We start from the raw sequence: 13,765 nt of genomic DNA on the forward strand, positions 1-13,765 counted from the left end.
CTGTTCTCTCGCTTATCTCTTTTCTTCCACCCCACACCTTCTGAAGATAAATCAAAAGTTGATTAACTCTGTGGATTAATTCCTAGGCATCAGTTCATAGTTGAACCCATAATTCCACTTACCATTGACTACACATTTATTGTACACCCTTTTATGCTGTTATTAAAAATAAATAAGACACTTAAAAAAAGTATCTAGTAAAACTATTTTTAAAATGTCCTTTATTCATTTAATATGTTGACAAAATTAAAATTTCTGTCTACTTAAATTCTTTTTTATCATTACAAGGTAATTCTTGCAATTCCGAAATGTTGTTGAAAATTACTACCTCTCGCAGAAAATTTGGGTATTTCTATGTAATCTAACTGCTGGAGAAATCACAGAGAAGCTGCAACAGATTAACATGAAATAAATATTAGAGCTAATATTTAAAGGCACACAAATACTTCAAACACATATGGTTTCAAATCTTTATTGTTTTAAAATTCTACATGTCTTTTACAATTACAATAATTTGTTACTTAAATGACTCTTGTATGGTTAATGTACAATGAGTTTTTTCCTGAAACTCAACCATGAAATACAATTTCATCAATATGATTTTTCTAAATAGATTAATACAAGATTTCTGTTTTGTTGAGAAGAACAAGTGCTTCACTTTCAACAAACGGCACAGGTGTCTTCCCTTCAGAATCTGTGTGATCAATCCATTGAAAGTGCTTTTGAAGATTGCAGATCTAACTGTGACTGATTTTCAAAATCAGTCTATCAAATTACAAGGGTTTTTTTAACATTAAAGAGCATTTTCATGTAATGAAACAAGCTGCAGTAGTTATTTTTATTCATCTACTGAGGCAAACTCATGTTGAAGAAAAATTATATGATTATCTGCATGCAATGAACACTCCTCTTTAAATAGTTGATGAATTTTACACATATAAAGAATCTGTTAAAGAGTGCAAGTACTTTGATAATGATTTCACAAAAGGACATATGCTGGTAATAATGGTAACTAACATTTAACATCTAAATATAAGCTAATGTATATTTAACAGGCAATTAACATGGCTAACAAACCATGTTTCAGGTGGTTGCCCTTCGAGAAAATGAACTCATTTGGTCCACACTCTTAAAGTTATCTGGGTAAAAAAAAAAAAAAAAAATCAAAGCAGTTAGGGCCAGAGTTTTTGATGAATTTCTTGTTTCTAAAATGTCACCTGTTAAAAAGTAAGAGCAGTACATCAATGACGTATCTTGTCTCATGACCTCAGTATAAAAAGATGGCCTGGTATTTGAAGCGATGAATGAAAGCACTGAAGGACAAGTCAAAAAAAGAATGGAGACAGAAGGAACTAAAATTTTGTTGTGTTATACTTTCTTGTTCCATGGTACTGCTTTCACTCTGTAGAATTTTGTACCCAAAGGAACTTTAAATCTGTTTTGTGCCTACAAGAAAAAAAAAACGAAACAACAAATTAGAAACCCATGTGGGATTATTCCTGATTTTCAAATTTTTAAGGAGAAACTGATTCCCACCTCTCAGAGTTTACTAGACCCTTATGAGTCTGGCAAGGTTTGGGCAGTGTGGATGCAAATACCTAATCCACTGTTCACTGAACCCTTTTCTAATTCCCCTTCTCTTGCTATTCACTGAGGCAGAAGAAGAACAGGAATAGCAGAACTCAGGGCAATTTTCATCTAACTTGTTAGGCAGAAATTGTCACAATTGTTACAAATATTTAAACTGATTTTCTTCTCTATTAACTGCATATGATTTTCCATTACTATTTCCTTACCTTTTTTGCCTGGCAATATTCCTTTTCCATCACTTTTCCTAGCACCCAAGGTCTCCGAGATGCACCTGATGCTAAAGAGAAAATATATTTATTACTTTAGATAAGCAACTACAGGTAACAGGATATTACATTCCATTTTCATTAAAAGCAGAAATTCTTAAAAAATTCAATTTTTTTAATAAATGAACAAACATTAAGTTCAGATATCAAGGCAGCTTACTGGCATTTTCAAACGAAAACTTGATTTTTCAGTTCAAATTTTGTTTTAAAAACTAATATTAGAGAAGACAATAGCAAATCAAAACTGAAACTCACTAATGAATCAAAATTATTCTCACTAACCAAGTCTGACCTTTTGGTCTCACTGAAGGCAAAAATTTCTTGAAATATTTCAAAGGACAAATTCTTATATACTCAGCTATTATTATTACTTTTACTGAAACATTTGATTATTTTTCTATATTAGTGATGGAAATTAGTTACTCATAAATAATAGTTTCAGAGCCCTACAAGTCTGTCAGGTTTGGTTGCAGTCTTCTGAGAGTACCTGATACCATTCAGAAAGAAGACTGAAAAACCACAATAATAAAGTGACAGATTAAAAGAGCAACAGTGGGCATAAATAAACTTCCAGCTTATATCTATTTCTTTAACAGTAAGTAAAACTATGTGTCTTGTATTCCAAGAAATTACATCCATTTTACTAGCTTTGCTCTTTTCTAACTATCACTAACCACAGCATAAAGAAAATATCAAAATAAATAGAAGGAAAAAAATCACATACCCTATACATAATAACCAAATCAATGCTTTTCTAAGTGTGACTATTTATGAGATACTGTATGTAGTGACTAGAACATGACTCACTCAAGAACCACACTTTGAAATTTTATTAGCCTTCAAGGTTAAACTGGCAATTAGTAGCCGAGTAGATTCTGTTCTGCTCCACACTCCTACCTATAATCAGTGCAAAGAACTCACACATGGGCTGAATGCTCAACAGCTAATATTTAAATTACAAAACCTCTTTTTTTAATTAGAATTTCCTGGGCTGACAGGCTTCATTGATCTAACAGAGACAGCGAGAGAGATGCAGGGTTCTTTTCCCTACATCTGCAGATGGAAATTTCCATATCCCAAAGGGACAACACTGAAACCATGTGGTCCTTCCTTAACCAATTTCAGTGTTGTCATAACATTTTAAGCCATCGTAATGTAAGTAGAGACATCCTATGATAGCCTAGATCCCTGACATTTAATAGTTTAGGTAGATCTATACAGAATTAACAATTTGATATGCCTGTTAATACAAAAGGTCAGGTTTAGATGCAACATTTTGGCAGCCCTTAAAACAATAATTTGCATTACCTAGATCCATATCAATTTTAACCTATCACAAATACAACTGGTGTTCTGGACTTCATTCTTCCCCACTTCCCTGATGGAGGAATAGAATCAAGAAGACACGGTTTCCTGGAGCACTGAGACAGAGACAAATGTGTTCCTCAAGCAAAAGGTAAGTCTTCACTGGTTTTTGTATGTGCGGTTTCTTCAAATCTGAGACTAACTAGTTAGCAAGTGGTAAGGAATGGAGCAAGCTAAGTCCATTTGAAAACAGGACAGTGAATTATATACTCACAGTAACATACCAACTGACATGGCTTTTACATTATATATGTAAACCAACAGTATGAAAATCTACCATATTTGACATAGCTACGTATGCACTACTAATGCCATAGTTCAGAACATATTACACCTGTAACTAAGACAGGCATTCTCCCCTTATGCTTCACAGATGACACATGGCACACATCCTTCATCAGACTCAGAATTCAGATACGGACTGGCGGTCTTCTGGAGACTACACAATTATTTAAGATCTATCATCTTTCATCATAACTGAAATCTATTGTGAGTCTGCTCACTGAAAATAATTTGACAGCTTGTGAGATGCAATAACATGTAGAAACTTTCACTTTAGAATGAATACTAAATTTTCTTTTAATGTGTATTCTTAGACATTTCCGAAAAGTTGGGAGCACAGGTGGGTTTGCAAAAAATACTACACATGACAGTTTAAAGACATTTACATGATTCTATTTCATGTAGCTCATAGTTTAGTGCAAAGCATTGCTATTTTTCCTCATTTAAAAAGATTTTGATTTAGCTATGTTTACACAGTTGCCAAAAACAGCCAAAAAACCCCCTTGTAGATTAAGGGAGAAAAAAAAGTAAATGTGCCATCAACATAAAAAAAAAACCATACAGAAAGTGTTCTATGAAAACTTATTAGCCTTGCTAAATACCATTTGAATTTGGTGGAAAAACAACCAGCAAAAATATTGCTTGCAAATCCCCATATACTGTTGTCTACATTTTGTTATTTATTATTCATGCTACTAAGTAGTTGAAGTAACCTGATGGGAATGTTAACATACTCTCTGTGTGTACAAAAAATGGCATTTTCTCCCCCCTCTTTTTTTTTTTTACAGCTTCTTTGAAGATGCAGATACTTTTCCCTATTTTTCCAAGATATTAACATTTATATAAATTTTTGATTAAAAATGTTCTGTCCTGAAAAATATTTTGCATTAGAACAAATAGCAAAAGCTACAAAGATAGCTGACAACTACCTGTATTACATGCTTCTCATATTTATCACATATATATTTATAAAATCACTTACTAAGCATTAGAAAGTGAAGAGTGTTATTTGTAGGAGGAGTTAGTAATTGGAAGAAATCTGACACTTACCACACTCACCTGGTTTGAGATCCAGGGCAGCAAGGGACTCTGAGTGCAAGAAATACAAGGTTGGACTAACAGTGAACAACACATAGTTGTCATGCCTTTCGTCCAAGATAATGAGAACCAAGTCGCCAACCTGAAAACTGAGGAAAAAAAAATAAAATCACAGAACTTAAATAAAAAAAAGCATAGAAGCTTAAAACTACATTAATTACACTTAATTACATTTTTTCCCCATGTATTGCACAGACTGAGACTTAGTTGAAGAGCAGAACAGATGTTTCTATTTGCTACACCAACATATATACATTTTACATTTTCAAGTCAACAAAACCAGGCTATCTTTTGAAAAGCATTTTTGAAATGTACTACACCAATCAGCTCAAATTATTTTTTTTTCAAAAGAACTGACAGTTTTGCTTTAAGAAAAATAATCAGAAATGCCTAACAAAAAAAATAAAGATTTAATTTTGCATTATTTCTATTCACCCAAAATTAAGGTAACCATCGCTACAGCAGTGTTTACAAACATTCTTTTGATGTTTTAAACTGAAGCTAATTAGAACATAGAAAAATACAGCAAAATATTTATGTACTTTCAATCTTAAAATTTTAAGCACACGAGACAAAGAAGGAATGAAGTGCCCATTTTTAATCAAAGGATTAAAAGCAAAATAAACACTGTGGTGACTTTACATAAAAAGTTTTAAAAATCTGCTTCTTCCTGACACTAGGGTAACATAAGAAGCCACCAAGTTCTCATGCCAAGTTTCAGTAAAATAATTCAAAGAACTTTTTTTATCTCCAAACTTCTTTTCCACAGTGCAAATGTGTTGCAAGTAAATTATTTAGCCATTAACGAAATGAATTCTAAAATAGCTACAAATTAGGCATTAGATCATGAGGGGGGCTCTAAGAATAAATATTATTAGTCTTCTGGGGACGGGGGAGGAAGCGGCAAAGAAAGCAGAAAACTCTTCTTCATCAAAGGAGACTACAGATACATAGTCAGAGACAAATGAGTAAATCTAGAAAATTTAGCTCATCTTCTTTAAAGTTCACTTTTTGATTAAATAAACAATATTCCAGGCTTTTCTGTCTGGACTTATTATGAAGACTGGCTATATTGACTTAAAGACATCTCTATTGGAAAGACAACTTCTTTCACCATGTTTCCTCCCAAACGACTACCAAGAGAGTCACCAGAATATTCAGATTCTCAAGGGAAAAACCAATCCTTCACACACTGATCTTGTTACAATAAAAATGCAAACTGGTGCAATTCAGAAAACGTGAATGGAATAATCTGTGCTAGTTTTCTTACCAAAAAGATTTCTTATATTACTCAAGTAATTTATAAGTCTGATAATGAGAAGTTGTCTGTAGCTTTCATATTTTGCAAGAATATTTCTTTTTCCAGCAACAATTCCAAATGCAGCTGCTAACAGATTGACAATACCTAACAAAATGTTTGAGTTGATTTAATTTCATTCTGTCAGGATAAGCCAAGAGTTTTGAAGACTTCAGGAAGTTAAAACTCCTCTCGTAATATAATACAGCACTATGCATATTCAAAGGTGAACAGATTTCTTTCTACTTTCTCTTTGCACGACTTCAAGGTTACAGATAAACAACGAGTAATCTAAAGGAAAACTCAGGGAGGATTCTGGAAATCCCATGAAGTATTATTGATATAACCTGTGTAAAGAACGCTACAGAATTCAAGAAAGTCACTGACATACAGAATTCAGAAAGGCTGGTTTTTTGTTTACAAATTCGTTTTCTAAAATTTGATGTACGCTCAACTGGGATGCTTCAATAGCTGATGGCTGAAACATAGAGAAGATCTATATATCTTTTCACCACAGAGCAAGAACAGAAGAATTGTGATATTCTTTGACTATACACTTATTTTATTGAAAGCATATCCAGCTGTTGATAAGAAAATTAACATGTACTTACTCTCTAATTGCTATTTTTTCAGAATGTCTTGAGGATACTGATGACATGCTTTGGGACATCTATAAAAAAAAGAGAAAAGCTATAAAGTATTGACAAGCTATGATGAAATGTACATTACAGGTAAGAATATGGTAAGACAATTTTTGATTTCAAACAGTGTCTAGTCTTGCAGATTTTATATTCATTCAAAAAACAGCATACTTTTTTCATCCTGTTCTGTAGTGGGTTTGGTTGTTTGTGATTTGTTTTAGGGTTTCATTATTGCGCCTTTTTTTTTTAAGACCTACATTTGATTATGAAATTTCTTGCATAACTGACTTCTCCCTCATTATTTAAAACTAAGAAGGGCTTTCCAGATCAGTGCCAGTGAAGATTTATTCTGAGCATACACAAGATCTATTATGATACAGCTGTGCGTGTAACACAGAAGCCACTGGTACTAGAAAAGGCTAATGGTAGAACACTGAAGGTTAAACATATTTATTACAATTAAACTCTAGATGTTGAACTCAATATGTTTTCTCAGTTTTTCTAAGAACTGTCACAAAATCTGAAGTTTATTGTAATAAGACAGATCAGCACTCCCTGGAATAAAACTGGAGTCAAATCAACTAAGACCAAACGAAGGCTCAGTTATATGCGGTTTTGAACATAAGAATTCTCCTATATTTAAGTTCATTTAAATTAATGGCACATGGACTAACTTCAGTAGGACAAACTAGACCTAAAAATAAATATAACTGTACACAAACTTTCTACAGTAACAATGATAATGAGAAATGAAAGTGGGTAACACTACTTTCTATCTACGAAGGAATACCTGGCCCACATGCAGGCAAGTAGCTAGAGAAGTTGATCTGACGTAAATGTATCCGTTTCACTACCCTCGGGTAACTTCCTTACAAAAGACAATTTATAATTGCTCTGGAGAAACTCTGACTAGAGGTCCTGCAGATTTTCCATTCATTCCTACTTCCTGGATTATTTATACAAGCTATTCAGATCTAGATTGCTCATACTTGAAGTTTAGCACATGATTTTTCAGCTGTAACTCAAATATTGCTCCCTACACCATATTTCCTATTGTCAGTCTTGCCCTCTGCCTTCCCCAGAGGCAGCACCAGCCTGTCTTCACATGAGCTTGAAGCCTTTTCACAATTAAGTTTCTACATTTCTTCAAAGAATGAGTCCAAATTGAATGCAGTACAACACAAAAAGCTCTCAAATTCTGATGATGCTTTCAGCAGATTTCTTTAGAGGATCCAACTTCAGAGTTTTTTTTTTTTGTTAGAGGTTACATTTGTCTTATTCACGTTGTACTTTTATTTCTTGAAAAAGTTGCAGCTAGCATGAACGTTGTCAAATTTGCCTTGATTGTTCACAAAAGTGACAGAGTTCTTTTCAGATACTAAGATCAGAGATTTCCTTGCTATTTTAAAAACTAGAATAAGTGTTAAATTAAAATGCAAACTAGCCTGATTTCTGTATTTTTCCTTAATTTCTAATTTTAAGGGAAACAGAAAAAATGAGAATATTAAGAATAATTCCATTAAAATTTAGTAAAGAATGTTTTTATGAATACAGTTCTTATGGCCTTTACACAGAAAAAAAGGTTCCCTTTCTCAGTAATTCATATAAAATAAAAAAATCCTGTAATAACACTCCCAGTACTAAAATAAGGTCCTTTTTATTTTTTATTCCTTGCAGAGGTAACCCACAAGTTCTTCTGTAAAAGATAGTGACCCTCAAAGATTTTCTTTATTTAGTAGATCCCCTTCTAAGTTGCATATCTGAAGAAGCTTAATAGAAATAAACATTGATATTTAAGTGTTGATGTATATTTCAGTTTTATAAGTGCATTGGGAAAGAGAGGGAAAAAGGATGAGAACAAAAATAAAAATAAATTTATCTGTAAAAAACCAGATTATAAGTAAAGAATTGAAAAGGTATTAATTTCCTATGCCCAGTTAAAAATAAAATTTGAATTTTTTAGGGATCAATAAACTGCCAGTTTCTCCTATATCGCTTGGTATTAACCATAACAACAAAAAGAATCTTCTATTGTCTTGTACATTGCATTTTCTTCAATTTTATTTTACTCTGAGATGAAAAGGGATCAAAAATTTAGGAAATCCACAGAGGTTTAAAAATATGTCCAGTGCGTTTTGAGTTTCATCGTAAAAAACTACACTGAAATAACTTTTGTGCACTTCATTAACAATTGGAATAAAAAAATTCTTTAAAAAAGATGCTTTTAAGTGTCTTGCAATACTTTCTCACACCCTGAACAAATATAACAGGTCCTAAGGTAGCTGACTTGAAAGGATGCTCTCCTTGAGCTTGTCAACAGAGTGGATGTCGTGAGTGAAGTGGAGATTGCTGGCCATCTTGGCCACAGCGACCACAAAGCAATCAAGTTTAAAATCTCTGTTGACAGGAGGAAAAGTGCCAGGAAAACCTCAGCTCTGGACATGAGGAGAGCAGACTTCAGGTAGCTCAGGGAATTAGTAAGTCAGGTCCCCCAGGAAAATGTTTTTTTCAGGTGCTGAGGTCCATCAGTGCTGGTCACTTTTCAAACATTACCTCCTAAGGGCACAGGAGCATGCCATTCCCAAATGGTGGAAGTCAAGCACGTGAGGCAGAAGGCCAGCTTGGCTGAGCAGGGATCTTCTCCTCGAAATAAGGCAAAAAAGGAAGGTGTATGCACAGTGGAAGCAAGGTCAAGTGACACAGGAAGAATTCAGAGATGCTGCTTGTTGCCATAAGGAGAAAATTTGTGTGGCTAAAGCTCAGCTGAAGCTGGACAGAAATATGGGGGACAATAAAGAGCTTTTTCAAATACCTTAATGGCAATAGGCAGTATTGAAATATAATAATTGGCCAGTTAAAGGATGGGGGGGGGCAACTCATAAACAGGGAGAGAGACAAGGCAGAGGTGTTTAACACTCTTTGCCTCTGTCTTCAACACAGATGACAGACCAAGGGGGTCTCAGTGCCCTATGAGAATGATCAGCTCTCAGTCAACCCTGAAATTGTGCTGAATCTGCTGCTCCAGCTGGATCCCTACAAATCTATGAGGCCTGATGGCATTCATCCCAGAATCCTCAAAGAGCTACTGATGTCAACGGACAACCTCTCTCAATGATTTTTGAGCAGTCTTGGGATTCTGGAGTGGTCCCAGAAGCTGGTGAACATTGTCCCAGTTTTCAAGAAGGAGGACCCTGGAAACTACAGGCCTGTCAGTCTCACTTCAGTGCCTGGTAAAGTTATGGAAAAGATTATTCTGGGAATACTGAAAAACACCTGAAAGACAACACAGTCATTGGTGACAGCCAGCATGGCTTCATGAGAGGAAAATTCTACTTATCAAGCCTGATTTCTTTTTATGACAAGGTAATCTACTCAGTTGACCAAGGGAAGCCAGTTGATGTAATCTTGAATTTCAGTAAAGCTCTCAATATTGCCTCTCACAGTACCCTTCTGGACATTTTGTCCAGCACACACATGGAAAAACACATCATGGTGGTGGGTGAGCATACGGCTCACAGGTCGAGCACAGAGGGTGACAGTGAATGGGGTAACATCAGACTGGTGACCTGTCACTAGTGGGGTTCCACAGGGCTCCATCTTAGGCCCTGGGCTCTTCGACATCTTCATAAATGACTGGAAGGGATACTAAGCAAATTTGCAGATGACACAAAACTGGGACGAGCTGTTGACTCCTTCAAAGGCAGGTAGGCCCTGCAGAAAGACCTCAACAAATCAGAGGACTGGGCAATCACCAACCATACAAAGTTCAAAAAAGGGAAGTCCCAGATTCTGCACCTGGGATAGGGCAACCTTGGATGCATGTACAGACTGGGGAATGAGATGCTGGAAAGCAGCACTGTGGAAAGGGTCCTGGGGTTCCTGGTTGATGGTAAGTTGAATATGAGTCAGCAGTGTCCCAGCAGTCAGGAGGGCCAACCATGTCCTTGGGGGGCATCAGGAACAGCAGTGCCAGCCAGTCGAGGGAAGTAATTGCCCCACTCTGCTTTGCACTGGTGCAGCCTCACCTTGAATATTGTGTGCAGTTTTGGGTGCCGCAGTATAAGAAGGACATTAAGCTGTCAGAGAGTGTCCAAAGGAGGGCAATGAAGATGGTGAAGGGCCTTGAGGGGAAGCTGTATGAGGAGCAGTTGAGGTCACTTGGTCTGTTCAGCCTGGAGAAGAGGAGACTGAGGGGAGACCTCATTGCAGTCTACAACCCCCTTGTGAGAGGAAGAGGAGGGGCAGGCACTGATCTCTTCTCTGTGGTGACCAGTGACAGAAACAGAGGGAATGGTCTGAAGTGTCAGGGGAAGTTTTGGATATTAGAAAAAGGTTATTCATCCAGAAGATGGTTGGGTGCTAGAACAGGCTGCCTAGGGAAGTGGTCACAGCACCAAGCCTGACAGATTTCAAGAAGCATTTGGATGATACTCTTGGGCACATGGTCCTGTGCAGGGACAAGAGTTGGACTCAATGATCCTTGTGGGTCTCTTCAAACTCGACATTTTTCACAGAATATGCTAACTTCTACTGGAGAAGCTTATCAAACACTTCTGCTATGAAATGTAACTTCCAATTACACAGATATCAGTTTCTATCACACTTCTACATATCACCGGTCACTTAAAGAAGGCGAGATCATCATGGCCAGTCCAACCAAACCATGTATCTTGTTTCCCACACACAGTAATTTCTTAAAGACTTAAAGTTGAGACCTGCTAGCAAGGATAAATAAAAGAAGGATTCATAGCCCAGGAATCAAGGGTGCTTTGTTACCATATTCTTTTTCCTGCCATCGGCATTGACTATTACTTAAGCATTTAAGACAATGGCTGTTTGCATTTCCAGTGGGAAAATAGGTAGAATTAAGAGTTTCACACCTTACAAAAGTGACAAGTGCAGTTTTCCCAAAACCATCTCTATGTTATTACTAACGCTCTTAATTAGGTTTAATGTAATTCTTGTAAACTGGCCGTCAATCTACTGTTGCTGAAAAACTGAGCCCTGTACCCCAAGCCTGAATGTTCTACGTTTTTTTCTGGAAAAACTCTGTTTCTCTCCAGTCCTGATAATTCCCATCCTGTGAATCTTTTCCATGAGAAGACTGCTAAGATGAGGTACTTTTGAAAGGTTATCAGGTTACTTACCTCTTGCCTTAACATTGAAAACAGTTTTGAAATTAATAAATACACATTTTTAGATTTTAGCAGACTTAATATTTTTTAGCTTTCATTTTTTCACAAAACTTAAAACATGCCTTGCACAAATACTTACCAATCTTTGATTTAATCTCTTATTTTCCTCTTCTTTCAACTGCAAAGTCTGAAAGAAAATCTCATCTGATGAGCTAACTAGTACACTTTATACAATACAAACATTTAAAAAAAGTTTTTATATGACTAGAGCCCGACTACTTATACAATACTACAGCTTTCAATTCTAAAACAATTATCAAAATATATTTTGAATAAAGACATGTAAAAAAAAAAAATTGAAGTCTATCAATTATCCAGTGCTACAAAACCCACTACTAAGCTGTATTTACCTTCATACTCATATTTTCCTTTTAGTTAGAAAAACAAGTCACTGATAGAACAGCAAAAGAAATGTAATATATCACTACATTAAAGCTTCTACCCATGACAAATCCTTTATAATCAGATGACAGAATAAATCAGGTAAGCACTTCTGCCAGTAACATCCAGGCACTTGCATCATAGAGTGCCACAATGCATCAACAGAAAACACTACTTTTCTCTGTCTGGTCAGAGATTTTAGTCCAAATGATTCTAGAAAGCTGAAAGCTAAAGATACTGTTGTTTTGTTTTTTTACAGTCAACTTTAAAATGGCAACTGAGATGGAGTTAGACATGACTGGACAGTTAAAATTTCCTAGCATCTGAAATATTGTAGTGTAACGACTAGGGGTCAATCTTATCTTTTCCCCAGAATACAGCCTAAGAGAAATTATTCATTTCCATGAGAAAGCAGTAAATCAATTCTAATTCCTGTCCAGCTGCTTTGTATGTCTTATTTTGAAAAAGTAATCACAACTTTTTTTTTACTGCAGAAATTCTCTGGATCAATGTCACCTGTCACTTCTAAGAAGAAATATTACATCTGAGTCATTCACACTGAAGCCTACATAAACAGAACAAAATAAAGCTAGGACAAGAATAATGTACTAATACTTCTCTTGAATTACTTCAGTGAATTATACTGATCCAAAAAGAGTACAATGAAAAAACATGTCCTGAAATTATATTTATAATCCTTGCAGACACTGTCTTGCATCAGATCATATAACTGATGACAGCACAACTTCACATGCACATATTTATAAGTAATTAGTTGTAACACTTCACTTCCCAAACAATCTACTTACTCTTTCTAACAACATTATCCTCTGCTTTTCTTCAGACATATGGACATTTTCACTAGAAGAGAAAGAAAATGGATAGGTTAAAAATGAAATTTTTTTTCATGATCAAAAATATCTTTTCCACACAACCCCCACCATCTTCACTCAGTGAAGTGTGCTATAATATTTGCTAGCACAGATGGAACGGCCCAGAAAGATACCTTAAGAATCAGCATTGACGTCTCTGGCATGTTTTGGGGGATTTTTTTTCTTTTCTTTAAACCAAGGAGCTTCTTTGTTGCAACAAGCCAGTGAACTTTCAGTCATTCATTAGTCTATCAAGTTAGATAGGGACATTTCTTGGTATTTCACAATATCTTCAACCCACCAGGATGAAAGATACAGCTCCAAATGCTTTGACAGTTAACTCCTGATAGTGCAGTTCAGCTCTGTGATGTCATATTTTCCTAGTCTGTAGTTTAAAGGCTATTGGGAAGTAGTTTAGAGTGCCCTGGGACCCTTTCCTAGAGACACTAATGTGAACTTGCTAATTGTTGCCATTTATCTGTCTCATAAACTGAACACTGGGTCACGATAAGACAATACTCACATCGCAATAAGAAATTTCTTAAGAATATAGAGAGCAATTCCTAAAACAATTAAAAGGTATTTTAAAAGCAGTTTAACAGGGAAGAAGCAATGCATTTTATAGTCCAAACTGATTTGCTTGGTAAAAGAAAATAGAAGTTTTGGGATGAAATAAGTCAAGCAAACTGCCAAGTAGAACTTGTAGCAAATTATAATTAAGCCATGCTAATCATTACCTCATTTCAGCTAAAAGGCTGTTTAGTTCTCATGTAATAGG

The 13,765-nt window shown here is 35.4% G+C and overlaps 1 protein-coding gene across 3 annotated transcripts in view; it reads right to left on the reverse strand.

Moving 5' to 3' along the window:
* Positions 1-456: 456 nt before the first annotated feature.
* The window catches only part of RB1CC1 (RB1 inducible coiled-coil 1), a 73,208-nt gene continuing 59,899 nt past the window's right edge, over positions 457-13,765 (reverse strand). For 2 of the 3 annotated variants that reach the window (XM_051774193.1, XM_051774201.1), the window contains exons 19-24: positions 12,925-12,976; positions 11,814-11,861; positions 6,510-6,568; positions 4,554-4,690; positions 1,797-1,867; positions 457-1,446 (exon numbers count right to left, since the gene is read on the reverse strand). In XM_051774193.1, coding sequence (XP_051630153.1) covers positions 1,369-1,446; positions 1,797-1,867; positions 4,554-4,690; positions 6,510-6,568; positions 11,814-11,861; positions 12,925-12,976 — 445 coding nt within the window. In that variant the 3' untranslated portion in view covers positions 457-1,368. The remainder of the gene's footprint in view (positions 1,447-1,796; positions 1,868-4,553; positions 4,691-6,509; positions 6,569-11,813; positions 11,862-12,924; positions 12,977-13,765) is intronic. The other variant, XM_051774209.1, reaches the window with a different exon arrangement.

Source organism: Manacus candei, unplaced genomic scaffold, assembly GCF_025592945.1.
Source record: "Manacus candei isolate 608988 ecotype Guabito, Panama unplaced genomic scaffold, ASM2559294v1 h1tg000008l, whole genome shotgun sequence".
In the NCBI taxonomy this organism is placed as follows: Eukaryota; Metazoa; Chordata; class Aves; order Passeriformes; family Pipridae; genus Manacus; species Manacus candei.